Consider the following 16006-nt stretch of genomic DNA (forward strand, 5'->3'; position numbering starts at 1 on the left):
TATATATAAGATCAAAATTACATTTCTTTAAATTATTAATAAATAATTCAAAATACAAAACATACTATTCAAATTTAAACTTATAAACAAAGGGATTAAGATATATGTTACAGTTAAAATTTTGCTTTATTTATGTATCTAATTGGTGTTATGTTATACTATATATTTAAATCTTTTAAAATATACCCAACATATAAATAAAACAAAAAACAAAAAACATAGAAAACCCTTTTCTAAACCATTATAAATAATTAATATTTTTTTCATCTCATCCTATAAATTTCATGATAGAATTCATTTTATTTTTCATCATCTTTAAACTTTTTCCTTAGTGAATGAATTAATGAAGCATTGAAATTTGTAAGATGAAATATAAAAGATACAAAGAAGAGAAGATATTTTTAGTTAATTATTTTTGACCCCTGAAGCCCAAATAGGCAAATACAAAGCAGTACCGATTGAACTTTTAGCGTGTAGTAGGCGGCGCTCGCGCGCCTGAAACTCAAGCCAACTCTGTTTTCATTGAAGCTCGCAATTCACGAACAAACCAGATATCGAAGAAGAAGAAGAAGAAAATGGTGAAGGTGCGCATGAACACGGCCGATGTGGCCGCAGAGGTGAAGTGCTTGCGTAGGCTAATCGGCATGCGTTGCTCCAATGTTTATGATCTTTCTCCCAAGGTCTGTTCCTTTCTATTTTCCTAAACCCTAATTCCAACATATACCAACTCGCTTGTAACTACGAGCTTTGAACCGGCAAAACAAGCAATTGTTATATATAAACGCATATATCTACAATTTTTTTTTTTTTTTTTTTTTTTTTTTTTTTTTTTAAATTCACTTTTAGTTGTTGGAATTAATTGAATTTTCCTGCAAGGAGGATATACAATTGAGTGTTGTGATGTGTGAATTATTTTCAGACATATGTGTTCAAGTTGATGAATAGTAGTGGAGTCACGGAGTCCGGCGAGAGCGAGAAAGTCCTTTTGTTGATGGAAAGTGGTGCTAGATTGCACACCACCGCATATGTTAGGTGAGACTTCATTGATAACGGCATTATAAGGTTTGCCTACATTGTTACTGCCATGCGTTTGGTTGCCGAGAAAACCAAAAAAGAGTTAAGAAAAGGGAATTTTATTTATTTTTCTTGGAGATAACAAGTGGGTGTTGTGAAATTCCTACAAATGTTTTTATATATGCTTTCTGTTTTCATACTTGCTTTAGGTAATCTGGCAAAGTAGAAGGGAAAAAAAGAAAAATAAACAATTAAAATGTTTTTTTGTTCTTCACCATCAATAGGGACAAAAGTAATACGCCCTCGGGGTTTACTCTCAAATTAAGGAAGCATATACGCACCAGAAGGCTTGAGGATGTACGGCAACTTGGATATGATCGGGTATAAGTATAACGTTCTGGATCTTTGTTCATGCTTCAGAGTGCTTTAGACTCTTAATTTATTTTTTTCCTTGTTCCTTGATTTGGTTTAGCTTGTTACATATTATTCATTTTTGTCCCTGGCCTTGTTACAGATTATTCTCTTTCAATTTGGATTGGGTGCAAATGCAAGCTATGTTATATTGGAGCTGTATGCTCATGGAAACATTCTACTAACAGATTCTGATTTTATGGTCATGACCCTTCTTCGGTCCCACAGGTTGTGATTCACTTTCGCATTCTATTTATGGTAATGACTTTCTGTAGAGGGTGAGGTCATGAGTTGAAGAGTGACTGAGTGCATGTGTAATTTATCAATAATATGAAAAAGCTGTATGCCTTACCTCAGAATTCACCAGCTACATGATCCATCTATATTGTATGATATGTACACTCTTTTGAAGTCTGGTGTGCTGATTGGCTGATGTTTGGAGAAAAAAAAAAAGCTCAGGTTTTAGCATTCTTTGTTTAATTATTTATTAAAAAAGTTTATCCCAAATGAAAAATAGTAGTAACATCCATTTGCTCAAAGATTGTTTATTCAGTTCTTATTTACTTGCATCTATCACATATTTTGAAAATTTATAAAGGTGTTGAAAGAATTATCTTTGTTTTTTTAGATATTGCTTTGTCATTCTTTTTTGTTGGGAGGCTCAACTGCCTAGGGGCTGCTGAGTCACCTTAATTATACTGGTGCTTTATAGGACCCTGTTGCTAGGATTTTTTGCTTGATTGATTGTACTATTGTTGGATGTTGGCATTTTTTCCTAAAAACATGGCCAGGATAATCTCTGGTAGCTCCTAGCCTCCTACTATACTTTCTTGTTTAGTAGTAAAAATCAAATAAACATCTACTTTTGTTTTTCTCTCAATTTTCCCATTAAATTGAGATATTAGTTAGATAATAACAACTCATCAACAACAGGGATGATGATAAAGGAGTTGCAATCATGTCACGCCATCGTTATCCTACTGAAATTTGTCGAGTTTTTGAGCGAACCACTGCTGCAAAGTTACAAGCAGCCCTTACTTCTTCCAAGGAGCAGCCCTTACAAGCAGCCCTTACTTCTTCCAAGGAGCAGCCCTTACAAGCAGCCCTTACTTCTTCCAAGGAGCCTGATAACAAAGAACCTGTTGAGAATAATGATGCTAGAACTAATGTGTCTGCTGCACCAAAAGAAAAGCAGGGCCGTAAAGGTGGGAAATCATCTGAGTCAAGTAAAAATACCGGCGATGGTACTCATGCCAAACAGGCCATGTTGAAAACTGTCCTTGGGGAGGGACTTGGTTATGGACCTGCACTTGCTGAGCATATTATACTCGATGCTGATCTAATTCCTAATACAAAAGTTCCTAAAGATAACAAATGGGATGATCATACAGTTCAGGCTTTGCTCCAAGCTGTTACAAAGTTTGAGGACTGGCTAGAGGATATTATTTCTGGAGATAAAGTTCCTGAAGGATTCATATTGCAGAAGCAAACTTCTGAACCAGGAAATACTGGGCAGGTTACTTTGGTAGTCCTCTGTTCATCTTCCTTCACATGCAATGGTTTAGAGTGCCGTTGTTTTATTAGATTTTGTTTGATGATCAGAAAGTGCCAATCATATCTAAGCATTTTCGTTGAATATTGAGTTGCTGCTTTCGATTCCTTTGCAGATTTACAATGATTTCTGCCCCATTTTACTGAACCAGTTCAAGACTAAGGAGTATGTGAAGTTTGAAACATTTGATGCAGCTTTGGATGAGTTCTACAGCAAAATTGAGGGTCAAAAGGTAGAACACCAGCAAAAGGCAAAAGAGAACTCTGCCATCCAGAAACTGAATAAAATACGCTTGGATCAGGTTTGCTACTTTTATCATATTTGAGGTATAGTGACTGAGTACATACACTTTGAAGGCATTGATATGACTGGAGAATTGAACTGAACTCTCTGTCTCTCTCTGTCTCTCTTCTGAGAGGTGCGCATTGGGAGTGGACTTCCTGAACTTATTCATCCATAGAAGATTAATTTTCAGATTTACATCTTGCCCCCCCATGTTTCATTACACCATGTGTCCTAATTCATATTGTACGTATGTGCCATCTATATCTGTCCACTGGCCTTCGTTACTTCACTAAATAGTTCTGCATTGCGGTCCCTCCTTTTAGTGCCATTTTCATCTTGAACTTGCTCTGAGATTTCAATTTCAATTAAGTGTACAAGGCAGAGTTTTTTTGTTTACTTTTATGGGGCTTCAGTTTGCCTCCTCTGCTGCAAAATATGCCTTATTATAAATAAGGTTTAAGGTGACTGGGGGATTAGGAACCCTTTTTGAAGTTGGGGGGCGCAAGGGAGATGAGTCCTTTTCTGCATTATTTTGTTTGCTCATCTATATATCTGCCGAGATATCTATGAAAGTCAAAGTGTAAAAGATCATTTTTTTTTTCTAGCATCACCGGATTTGACCTGAAAATAAATATACGTTTCAGTAGGGTGGTTGCCCTGTAGTCAGAACAAAATTGAAAAGATCCTGTGGGTGATGATGGTCATATGACAAATTGATAAAGTAGCCAGCCATTGGCCATTTTATATAACTGACTAGCTTTGAGGTTTCGTGTTTGGATATGAACAACAGTTGAATCCTTTATTTCCTTGCACTGTTATGTGTCCATCCAAAGAAAAAAAAAATGTAACTAGTCAAGATATCAGTGATCTTTTGGATTATGATTACTTAAAATTTAGAGTATACATTAATGCGAATAAGAAATTTGCTTTTTGGAGCTTCCTTTTGAGTTCATTTTATTTCTATATCCTACTCTAGGAAAATCGTGTGCATACACTAAGGAGTGAAGTTGATCGTAGTGTTCAAATGGCGGAGTTGATAGAATACAACTTGGAAGATGTGGATGCTGCAATATTAGCTGTGCGTGTAGCTCTTGCAAAGGGCATGAATTGGGAGGACCTTGCTCGTATGGTGAAGGAGGAGAGGAAATCTGGAAACCCTGTGGCTGGCCTCATTGACAAGCTCCATCTTGAAAGAAATTGTATGACATTGCTGTTGAGCAACAATCTTGATGAAATGGATGATGATGAGAAGACACTCCCAGCGGATAAGGTGTTGCATGAATTATACTTTGGTATTATTTACTTTAGCTCAATATACTTTAGATAAAAAGAGAGAAAAAAAAAAGATGAAGCGGTTCAGCTTACTCTGCCTTTTATGCGCATCTATCATTGATTTTTTATTTACTTATTTGGTTTTACTTTCTTCTGTAGACATCTATGTTTATGTGCATGGACGTACATGGTTTTTGTGCTATATTATTTGTCTTCATTAATGTTTTTTTTTATTTTTATAATTTCTAGTTTCAGGGAACCAAAGTAACAAATAAATAAATAAATAAGGTACGAAAGATAAAAAAAACAACAAAAATATACGTAGAAGAAACATTCAGCTGACTCTTGAAGCAGGGCAATTCTTTGAGAGAAGTTGTTTTAGGCCTTTTGGATGGATGAAAACTGAATTTATAGGCAATAAGCCTTTCTTTGATGCAGCAGCAACCCAATGGGTTGCTCCATTAGGTAGTCTATTGATCTTCCTAAACTTGATAACCGAGATATTCTGAGATGTCATGGCATGTACCTGAGATTTCCCATGGAAAATGAGATGTCAAGTCTTCTTCAAGGATGACTGGCCTAGCATGTATAGAGTATAGTAGAAAAGCAGCTTCACTCATTGCCCATGCCTCTGCCACTACCACTGAATTAGCCATGATTTTGAAAAACTTGCCAACCACCACTTTGCCATTATGATCTCTAACCACAACTGAGATAGTGCCAGCCTTTTTTGAAGGATCGAAGGCTGCATCTGTGTTTACTTTGAGCCAGTTGAAGGGGGATGCTGCTAATGAGTTGAGGGGAGGACTTGCTGTTGTGGACTGCGTTGAGGTTTTGGAATATGATAGATTGGACAGTTGTTCTCAGATTAGTCTATGCACAAAGTGTTAGATGAGTGTAAAGAAGTCAGTGATAAACTGTCTAACATCTTCTTACCAGTTGAATGACGAATAAGATTTTAGTATATTATCAATGCTGAAATGTTCTATAGTTATTCTTGTCATCATTGTCATGCTTTCAACAATCTCTCTTATGAAAGCTTGTCTTTCTTTTGGACATTATTTTGAGCTTTGCTAATCTATATAATCAAAAAGATGTGTCTAAAACTAATACTTTGGTTATTGTAATTTGACTTTTTAGGTTGAAGTTGATTTAGCTCTTTCAGCGCATGCCAATGCTCGGCGGTGGTATGAAATGAAGAAAAAACAGGAGAGCAAACATGAAAAGACCATTACATCACATGATAAAGCTTTTAAAGCTGCTGAAAGAAAGACTCGTCTACAGCTTTCACAGGTAGCTTCACCTTGTAGTAATTCTTTATATAAAGGAATGCTAGGCTTACAAACAAAATTTTACAACATGATGTAACACAACATAATTGGAAATGAGATAAATTCAACTTTTGAGAAACCCAATCATATTGTGCCACATCATGTTGTAAAAGTTTTTTTGTAAAATTTGTTTGTAAGCTTAGTATTTTTACTTTACATATTGTTGCTGAACTGCTGATACTCTAATTTTGTGTGTTAACTGAACTATCATTGGCTCAATGGTTCCATTCTATTGGGCATTGTTATTTTGGATATACATTTTAATTTTCTAAAATCAGTAGTCATTAATGTCATGACATATGATATGGACCAGATTGCTAACTTACGTGCATAAATTGATGTGTTGACGGTTCTTAATCATAGGCATTTTGACAGGGTGGGCCTGAATCTTAAATTGATGTGTTGATGGTTCTTAATCATAGGCATTTTGACACCATGATCATCATGAATTAGGTCAGGGTGGCTGGTGGCATCGGGGTTTAACATATTTCGAGCATTGGCTTATTTGATTTTGTGATAGTCCTTACACTGATAACTTGTAGAAAGTAGGTTCAACACTAATGCAAAACTTGCTACGTAGGATGTAGGGTTTATGATCATGGTGTAATGAGAGATTGTGGGCCTGAATCTTAAATACTTCTCTGACCTGATTACTATGGCTATGATCTGGCTAAAAATGAAAAATTCAGTTAAGAAGATAAATAATATATTTAATTCAGACACATTAAAGATCTCATATGTTATCCTCCCACAAGGAGGGTTGTGTTGCACCACATGTTTGTTTCATTAAAGATTATATAGTATGAACTGCAATGCAAAAAGGATATATTTTATTTTTGATAAGTAATTGGCCCCAAGGGAAGGGGGAAGGGGAGATTCAAACTAGTAGTGGAATCAGCTAGTAGTAGTTTAAGGAAGTTCTTTTAGTCCCTGTATCTACCATTCTGGATCAAAGCTGATATGTTAGAATATGACTATTTCTTTAATGGGGTAAGTGGTAATTTTTTAATGATCAATTCACAAGATGAGCACTATAATTAGTTTCTGCTAAAAAGCAAATCAGAGCCCTGTTGCAAGCTAAAACCCAAGTTGGACCTGAGCATGCCCTTCTCAACACCACTTGAAAAGATGAATGTGATCAGGTTCTCCTGACTATCACCAGAGACTCATAGATTGCTGGGAATTAACCTGGGTGTTTATGGGTGTCAACATCGGTTTAAATAATCTCTAATATATGGGTTCAACAGTGTTTGTATCAAAGGAACAACAGACTGACCAGCAGATAATTGCCAGTTTGTTACCTGCCATCATACTGATTTTTGTTTTTTTTACTGTTGTCAATTTAGATACAATGTTGTATGTAATTTTGTCTTCTCTAATAAATAATAATGCAGGAAAAAGCTGTTGCCACAATTTCACATATGCGCAAGGTTCACTGGTTTGAAAAATTCAATTGGTTCATCAGCAGTGAGAACTATTTGGTTATCAGTGGCCGTGATGCTCAACAGAATGAGATGATAGTCAAACGCTATATGTCAAAAGGAGATCTGTAAGTAAATGCTATCATCATGTTATTGTAATATGTGCCAATTCCTGTCTCTGATATTTATCTTTTTCTAGGAAAATCAAGGATATCTTCAATTATTTCAGATTTTATGAATATGCTTGTCATTAGGTTTAATGAGAAGTTAAATTGATGCCTGCTTCTTATGTTGATTGGATTATGTAACAGGTATGTCCATGCAGATCTGCATGGAGCTTCCAGTACTGTGATAAAAAATCACAGGCCTGAACAACCAGTACCTCCTCTGACTTTAAACCAAACAGGATGTTTCACGGTAAGTCAGTAATGTTTCCATGTATTGTTAATACTAATTTTACTTTATCAAATGTTTCTGCAGTGGAGCGAATAGTACACACAGGATACTTTATGATTCAACTCTATCTTTTAATATGTGGTGTAGGTTTGCCATAGTCAGGCATGGGATTCAAAGATCGTCACTAGCGCTTGGTGGGTTTATCCTCACCAGGTCAGTAAAACTGCTCCTACTGGGGAATATCTTACAGTCGGGAGTTTTATGATCCGTGGGAAGAAAAACTTTCTTCCTCCCCACCCTCTTATTATGGGCTTTGGGTTGTTATTTCGCTTGGATGAGAGCTCCTTGGGATCACATTTAAATGAAAGGAGGGTAAGAGGAGAAGAGGAAGGGATAAATGATGTTGAAGAAAGTCATCTTCTGGAAGAAAAATCTGATTCAGAGTCAGAGAATGAAGCCACAGATGAAACACTTAAAGTAGAACTGGAAAGCATTCCTGATTCATCTGCAGATCTACTTAAATCAGTATTTGAGGGATCTGCAGTTGAAGATGCTCATAGTGGCTCAACTACCACCAATGCTAAAGAAGCTATTGATTCACATGATTTGCCTGTTGAGGAGAGGACCACCTTGGGTGGTGTTAATAAGGAAAATTTATCTGGTAATGCTAGAAATGTTGTTGCTCCAGTCAACCCGCAACTTGAGGACCTCATTGATCGAGCTCTTGGGCTAGGATCTGCTAGTATATCTGGTAAAAGTTATGAGCTTGAAGCTTCCCACATTGATCCTTTCGAGGAGCATAATCATGAAGAGAGGAAAGCTATAGTCAAAGATAAACCTTATATCTCAAAGGCCGAAAGAAGAAAGCTCAAGAAAGACCAGAACAATGCGGGTGTAGATGCAAATGTTGAGCAGGAAACTGAAAAACCAAAAGAAGCTGATGCTTCTGTCGGTTATCAAGAGAAAAAAGTTCAAACTACAAAGCCAGGTGTTGTCAAAATCAGTCGTGGGCAGAGAGGTAAACTCAAGAAGATGAAGGAGAAGTATGCCGATCAAGATGAGGAAGAAAGGAACCTTCGTATGGCTTTACTGGCTGTGAGTATAATTACTTTTACTATTCTTTCTATGCTAGTTGTCAGTAGAAATCCTGATATTAGAAATCCTGATATTGCTTCTATCCTTACATATAATTTGTTTTTGTCTCTTTTTTTACGTGTTGATGCCGCTAAATCCATGGCCATGCTATGTGTGTGTGGGGGCGTGTATCTGTGGCCTTACTCGTAGAGTAATGCAAAGTTTTCATTGTTTTTCACACTGCTCTAGTTGAGTTCTTTCCTTTCAGAAATGTATACTCAATAAATACACAACTAGATTAGTGGAGTTCGTTAAGTACACTCATCATTCTAGTTGCCAATTCCTAAATCTTGTGAAAGATTATGCTCAAGTTGGATCTAAGCATATAAAATATGTTCAAGTGGTTGATATTTCTTTCGACAAATAATGATGTAAACTTGTTCCTTACCTCTCCGAGGCTCCGTTGTTCTTCCATTATCATGTTCTAATTACCCAACTAATTTCTTCGAAACTTAATATTTGTGAATTTTCAGTCTGCTGGAAAAATAAACAAGACAGATGGAGAGACAAAAAATGAAAATGCAGTTACAGTCAAAGGGAAGAAACCTGATAGTGGTATGTTTTTCAAGTTTTTGGCCATCAGAAATGTCAATGGCAGTTATGTAATTTTTAGTTTTATACATGATTGTTTTACTTCCCTCAAAAGCATTTGACGGTAGAGAATCTATAGTTGGGAGCTGATACATCAAATTGTCATATATCACAAAGTAACATTAATGACAAAATATTTTGTCTTGGTTTTTAGGATCATCTAAAGTGGTCCTCTGATATCTATTATTTTAATCTGGCAGGTCCTTCTGATGCTCCAAAAATATGTTACAAGTGTAAGAAGGCTGGTCACCTGGCCCGGGACTGTCAAGAGCATCCAGATGGATCTTCGTATAGTCATTCAAATGGTAGTTTTGAAGGCGATTCCCATGTGGTTTTGGGTGATACTGCCTCTGTAATGGACAGGGTGGCTATGGAAGAGGATGATATCCATGAGATTGGTGAAGACGAGAAGGGGAAATTGAATGATGTTGATTACTTGACTGGGAATCCACTGCCTAGTGATGTTCTCTTATATGCTGTGCCTGTCTGTGCTCCGTACAATGCAGTTCAATCATATAAATACCGTGTCAAGATAATTCCAGGCACTGCAAAGAAAGGGAAAGGTATTCCAATGTTTCCATTTTTCTTAAAATGTACACTTCTACAAGGTTTATTTGCTTTGAAGTTTGTCTTCTTGAAATAAATTAGCGGGGGCTAATCTGTGGAGCATTATGGTGTGAATTGAGCCCCACATTCAAAGACTATCTTGTAGATTTGCTAATTTATTCTCTCTTATTCTGTTTTTGTTTTGTTTTGTTTTTTTTTTTTTTCACTTTTTTGTAGCTGCAAAAACCGCCATGAGTTTGTTTAGCCACATGCCAGAAGCATCAACTAGAGAGAAGGAATTGATGAAAGCATGTACAGACCCTGAGCTAGTTGCTGCAATTGTTGGCAATGTAAAGGTAACTTCTGCGGGACTGACTCAGTTGAAACAGAAGCAAAAGAAAGGTAAGAAGAGCAGCAAAGGAAGCTAGCCAGCTTGGTGTGCAGTGGGTGTTTCTGAAATCAAGCAGAGGGTCTTCAAATTTGGCATGTCACCATCATGTTTATGCTTTTTGTGGAAGTTCAGTTTTGTTCTTAGATTAGGACTTCTGAAAACTAGCCCCTTCAATCTACTTGGGGGGAAAAAAATATGAGTGTATTTACAAAAATGAGAAAACTAGCCCCCTCCTTGGCTCCTTCTTTTTTTTTTGGTTTGTTTGAATATCAAAAGGTATAATTTTCTGGTTTAGATCTAAATTCTTTACTCACAGATCATCCAACCCAACATTATCTCATCTCTAATCAGGCCAACAATTTTCAAGCTACAATCCTGTGCTTCTATGACACAGCACTGGGGCTTACTGACGTTTAGCTAGAGAATGATAAAAATAAACATTCGAGGCAGGTTAGTTAAATCTAGATAATTGAATGCCCAAATAAGAACAAAAGGCTGATGATCATTTGATTCCTTAATTAAGTACTGCTTCAAATGAATCTCATAATATTTTTGCAATCTTTATATACTCTGTTTCTGAGAAGGGCAAGAGGTTCTAAATGTTCCCCTACTTGCCTTCAGAACCTGTGCACATTAGGCTGCTTATTTAATGTCCAGATAAATCATTACCAGGATGTTGGTTCGTATATAAAGACCACTAATCAATAACAAGATCACAGCACCACGAAGGAAAGTATGCACATAAAGTAACGTTAGTTAGAAAATTTTATGAAAAGAAAAAAAAGTTGAGGCGATGTGATCAACAACAATAAAATTTGAGGAATCATACATTTAGACCAGAGGCGAACCCAAGGGTCTTTAATAAGAATTTTACAAGCCAAATAACATAGGAACATACAAAAAGGAGGAAAGCTATGCAAGTCTCGATCATGATTCTACAGCTGAAGGAACGTCACTCAGATCTAGACCTTCTGCCGGTAAGTCTGAAGTAAGCGGACCCAAGATTCCATCGGAGCTTAGGGTCAGTCCACTCTGCAAATGGGAAGAGTATTTGCACATTTAGGCTCACCAAAATGGACAGACGCTCAAATTCAAAAATAAAGCAGAGAATGCATCCCAGCCCTTGGACCCTGAGTCCCTGACCTTCAGGACTGTTAGTTCATGTACTTTTCCACAGTGCACAAATGCAGGTCAAGAGCTGACAACTCAAATTCATTGTTAAATCAAATATTGGTCTTCTATGTGTGTCTCCTAATTTCTTCACGATTTTGGACCGAGTTCAAATCTTTAAGGATATATAACTAAACAAGTACCTCAGGCTGGAATCTAAGCATGTCTGCACGAGCCATAGCTTCAGCTTGAGCAATCCTCTGCCTGAATGTCTGAGCCATTTCCTCGGCCTGTCAGACCAGAATCAGAAACATTACTATAGTTTCTCTCTAATTTCAAAATGCTTGGGAGCAAGAACAGAAATAAATCATGTATCAGAAAAAAGGGAAGCATGAGCTAAACAACTTCATTTTGGTGCTTCCTCTATCAACTGAAACTACAAAATATTAGTCACACTAAAAGTTCTCATTGGCAGTGAAATGGGTAATTATGGCAGGTACATAACCAAAAGACAGGATTAAGCTCTATCACTAGAATTTACCATATAATCATTAAAGAAATGGGTAGTGAGGCTTAGGATCATTTTCAGAAAATACCTTCTCAAAAACAAGCTTTGGATTGCGAATCATGTCTCCAGGAGTAGGTTCTAACTTCTTTGTAGAAAGACTTACTCGGCCTCTCTCACGGTCATGGCTCAGTATCATGACCTACACCACGAGAATTAGTTTAGAAGTGTTCATTTCCATAGAGTAGCATAATCTCTGCCAAGAAGTTAAATTATGGACATACCTTAAGAGTATCACCAGGTTGAAGTACTGTCGCAATATCTGAGACACGATCATGACTGATCTGACTGACATGAAGAAGGCCATTGATTCCACCAATGTCAATGAAGGCACCGTATGGTTTTAGGCTCTGCACAGTTCCAATAACGACCGATCCAATTCCTAGTTGTGCCTGGCTATCAGCCATGGCTTTCCGGTTACTGAGGACAAGCCTCGATTGTTCCTCATCAACCTCCACAAACTTCAGTGGAAGCTCCTTATCAAGAAGCTCTTCTGCGGTTGATTTCTAATACATTTGCAAGAAGCATAAAATTTGGGTTACAAATAATTGGAACTTTATCGTCTGTCAATTATGAAGCTCAGTGTGGAAAAGGTGCATGTTGGAAGAAAGAAAATATGTTGGCATGAAGATCTTATTCTCTCAGTCATACAAGATAAAATCCAATCAAATAGATAATGTCAGATAGAATAATTACCTAATCTAAAACTAGTCTGCGAGGAACTTCTCAACATGACATCAAATAAGTATCTTGCATACTTTGTTAGGAAGTAATTATAGTTGTTGCTTTTATCATCATTTGATTCACGCTTAAGGGTTGCCAATATTACAGCCAGTTCATCCTGACCTCAACTACCACTTCCAACTCAAAATTCTTTTTCACCTATAATATATATATAATTGCTATGAGTAGCTATTAAATTGAGCCTTGGAACGTGCAAGCCATGTTTAAGAACTAACCGATGATATCTGTGAAAAAGGAACAAACCCTCTAAGGCCTTCCAACAGAGCCACCACTCCACCTTTATTTGCACCAACTACCTGCATATAGATTCCAGCAATTAAATTTAAAAAAAAAAAATAAAAAAAAATAAAAAACGAAGGAAAGATTTACTGTAAGAACTTCAAAACTTCCTCAACTGATTCTTTAGACTTTACAAAGGTACAAGAAAGCACTTGACTGGCAACACTACGTGAACAATGCACAAGATGCTTAACATCTCACTCATTGCCTCAATGAAAATACTGGACAAGGATCGCATACTAATATTCCAGACAAAAGAAGACCTAGAACAAAAGCAAAATTCTTGGTGTGCAAATTCCCACCTTACCCTTGATGACAACATCCTCGGCTTGAAGCTGTCTGCATCTTTCCCATGCAAGTTCATATTGGATATTTCTTAAGCTCAAGACCAAGCTATCATCAGCTTCATTTTCACCAATAATTACAAACTCCTCTTTCAAACCAGGAACTATGCCTGCTTCTTCCACATGTTTTAATTTGTGAATGCACGCCTCTTGGACAGGCAAGTATGCTGAAGACTTTGCAGTAATGTCAACTAGTGCACCATTATTATCTGTAGTGAACACGGTTCCTTTGACCTGAGAGAAAATATCCATATAACTCATCAAGCTAATCTTCCTCTTGTGCATGTATCTGTGTACTTGTTTATACAAATGCAATCATGCGTGAAAAGAATGAAATGCAATCAAATAACAAAAGTAATAGGCAACAGGCTTCCTTCTGCACCTCATAAGAAAATTCTAGTTCATAAATCAAAGTCATGAAAGCCTTATCCTATTTTCTTTTCAAATAAAAATTAATGCCAGCCTTATCCTCGCCAAAATTAAAACTTGGAAGAAATAAATCATTTTAGGCTTTTAGTACATAATTCAGGAAAGGCAGAACCCTTCCTACCGAACCCCAGTGGAAGCATAAGATTTTAAATTCAATCAAAATGTATAAAATAAATAAAATAAAAAAATAAAAAAATTGTTCTCTTCTTAATTGAAATCTGCAACAAATCAAACTCATGACCATCAACAACTTCATCCTTTTTTTAGTAATAACCAGTCTTATTAAAAACGAAAGGCGCCCCAAACTCATGACCATCACCAACTTCATCCTTTTTCCCATCAAATTTTTTTGCAATATCAAACTCAGCAGCAGCACTCGATCTGAATCCAATCACGCATACCCAATATCAAATAGCACAAAAACTAACATAAAGTTCCTCATTTTAGCTCCCACCCATTTGGAAAACTCGCACGAAACCACGATTCCTTGCATGCCTAACTTTCACAAATAAAAATTTCACATAACCCTCATTGATAATTCCTCACTCTAGCTCATACCCAGAAACAAGCTCTCACTCTAGACCCATTTCCCATCCTCAATTTCAAAGAAGCATCGAAAAAACTCAGGGACATAAAAGAGTGGGCAACAAACCTTGGTCCCAAGCTCAGAATTAAAGTCGTACTTCTCGAGAGCGGTATGGAAGGTCTCGAGAGTGAAGGAGACGCCATCTGTAGGGGCAGTACGACAGCGTTCGTAGGCTTCTTCGAAGAGTTGTTTGAGCTTGGCCCTCTCTTTGGTCTGTGCGTTTGAGATTGCCACTGCGGCTGCGACAATGGAGGGCTGCACAGTGGGCTTGTGGGTTTGTTTTGAAGTGAAGAAGGGCTTCGAGAGTCGCGACGAAGAGAGTGGTGCGCATCTCAGGCCTGTGAATTGCTGAGCCAAAGACGCCATGGCTCTCTCTCTCTCTCTCTCTCCCTCTGTGGAATAAGCTTCTTGTGTGTGTGTGTGTTTTGTTGGGTCAGATAAGATAAAGAAACTGAAACACTACAACTAGAATGGATGAAGACCTCAGATAGGCTTCTTCAACGGGGCCCATGGATGGAAAATAAACTTGTTAAGGCAGTTGTAGTTTTTCTTAAGGCGATATAATATAGAGTTTTCTTAACCTATTTCAAATTAGAAGCTATAAGGACGAAAAATAATCGCTATAATAGGATCGAAAACAATTTTTTTTAAGTCATAGCTTGTTAAGGCGAAAAATAAAAAACAATTATGAAGCTCAATCTTAAAATAGTACGAATTTATAATTGGTCATCTGTTTAAGGCATTTTTTTTTAAAAAAAAAAGTTTGCAAATTAGTATATGTTATAGCAGTTTTTCTTGCGCCGGAATAGCAATCGAAATTACCTACAAAAGAGGAGAAAAGTAGGCAATGAAGTTTGTCGGTGTGGGCCGACAGTGAATAACTATGATGCGTAAGTTAGTATATATCTGAGAAATTGGCTCAAAATAAAAATATGACTAGTTTTTGGTGTGGGCTGACAGTGAATAACTATGATGTTTAAGTTAGTATATATCTGATAAATTGGCTCAAAATAAAAATATGACTAGTTTTTGTGTGGAGATGAAAAAGTTCTCTCCACCTGATTTTGAGTTACCTTTTATAATGACTTGTACTCAACTGCTTACCGCTAGTTACTCCATTATGATGGTATTTGGAATGGCTTATTTCATGTTATTCTACTTCCCATCATGTCCTATGCTTGAGATTCGGGACTCATGAGGTGGTTATGAAAATTGCTCACGTAGCATGGAAGTGCTGTGGAAGAGAATCTTGTGCGCCCTGTCAGCCATAAGTTCAACAATTATCTCAAATGTAGATAATACTAATATGATTAAATATTTTTATTCCAGAAGTTGAACTCTTATCTTAATACACATCCAATCACTTCAATTTTTTTTTTCTTTAAGATCACTGAACCACCATTACTGGTAAGTGATCTTGCAAATAGGCTTTAGAGTTGAAGTTGTGAAGGCAACATAATTCGTCATAGTAAGTCTTAAAGCATTTTTAAAGTGCCATCTAGTCAATGGGATAAGAGGAAGCAAATGACCATTTGGCTCCGCCGTCGACAAAAAGCCTATATATGGCCCTCACCAAGGACCACGACAATAATCATAGAACCTCCG

The 16006-nt window shown here is 36.8% G+C and overlaps 2 protein-coding genes across 2 annotated transcripts; one reads left to right on the forward strand and one right to left on the reverse strand.

Moving 5' to 3' along the window:
• The first annotated feature begins 435 nt into the window (after window positions 1-435).
• On the forward strand, window positions 436-10593 carry EMB1441 (zinc knuckle (CCHC-type) family protein). Its single transcript, XM_059579127.2, has 14 exons — window positions 436-680; window positions 920-1032; window positions 1299-1395; window positions 1529-1653; window positions 2359-2950; window positions 3093-3278; window positions 4239-4532; window positions 5675-5827; window positions 7260-7414; window positions 7598-7703; window positions 7830-8777; window positions 9290-9371; window positions 9608-9970; window positions 10191-10593. Exons 1-14 carry the CDS (start codon window positions 576-578, stop codon window positions 10379-10381), a joined length of 3510 nt encoding a protein of 1169 aa, XP_059435110.2. The 5' UTR covers window positions 436-575; the 3' UTR covers window positions 10382-10593.
• Window positions 10594-11064: 471 nt separating this feature from the next.
• On the reverse strand, window positions 11065-14842 carry RPS1 (ribosomal protein S1). Its single transcript, XM_059579128.2, has 7 exons — window positions 14468-14842; window positions 13345-13620; window positions 12979-13059; window positions 12244-12525; window positions 12051-12161; window positions 11658-11744; window positions 11065-11376 (listed from the first exon to the last, which is right to left on the reverse strand). Exons 1-7 carry the CDS (start codon window positions 14765-14767, stop codon window positions 11272-11274), a joined length of 1242 nt encoding a protein of 413 aa, XP_059435111.2. The 5' UTR covers window positions 14768-14842; the 3' UTR covers window positions 11065-11271.
• Window positions 14843-16006: the final 1164 nt, after the last annotated feature.

This window comes from Corylus avellana, chromosome 2, assembly GCF_965113065.1.
Source record: "Corylus avellana chromosome 2, dhCorAvel1.hap1.2, whole genome shotgun sequence".
NCBI lineage: Eukaryota > Viridiplantae > Streptophyta > Magnoliopsida > Fagales > Betulaceae > Corylus > Corylus avellana.

Excerpts from the sequence above, each read along its gene's own strand:
- EMB1441 (XM_059579127.2), top strand. The coding sequence starts at position 576 with ATGGTGAAGGTGCGCATGAACACGGCCGATGTGGCCGCAGAGGTGAAG. Across the intron at positions 1,033-1,298 it reads CACACCACCGCATATGTTAG|GGACAAAAGTAATACGCCCT; the intron begins GTGAGACTTCAT and ends CACCATCAATAG. Across the intron at positions 9,372-9,607 it reads AGGGAAGAAACCTGATAGTG|GTCCTTCTGATGCTCCAAAA; the intron begins GTATGTTTTTCA and ends TTAATCTGGCAG.
- RPS1 (XM_059579128.2), bottom strand. The coding sequence starts at position 14,767 with ATGGCGTCTTTGGCTCAGCAATTCACAGGCCTGAGATGCGCACCACTC. Across the intron at positions 13,060-13,344 it reads ATGTTGTCATCAAGGGTAAG|GTAGTTGGTGCAAATAAAGG; the intron begins GTGGGAATTTGC and ends ATCTATATGCAG. Across the intron at positions 11,377-11,657 it reads TGCTTAGATTCCAGCCTGAG|AGTGGACTGACCCTAAGCTC; the intron begins GTACTTGTTTAG and ends TCCCATTTGCAG.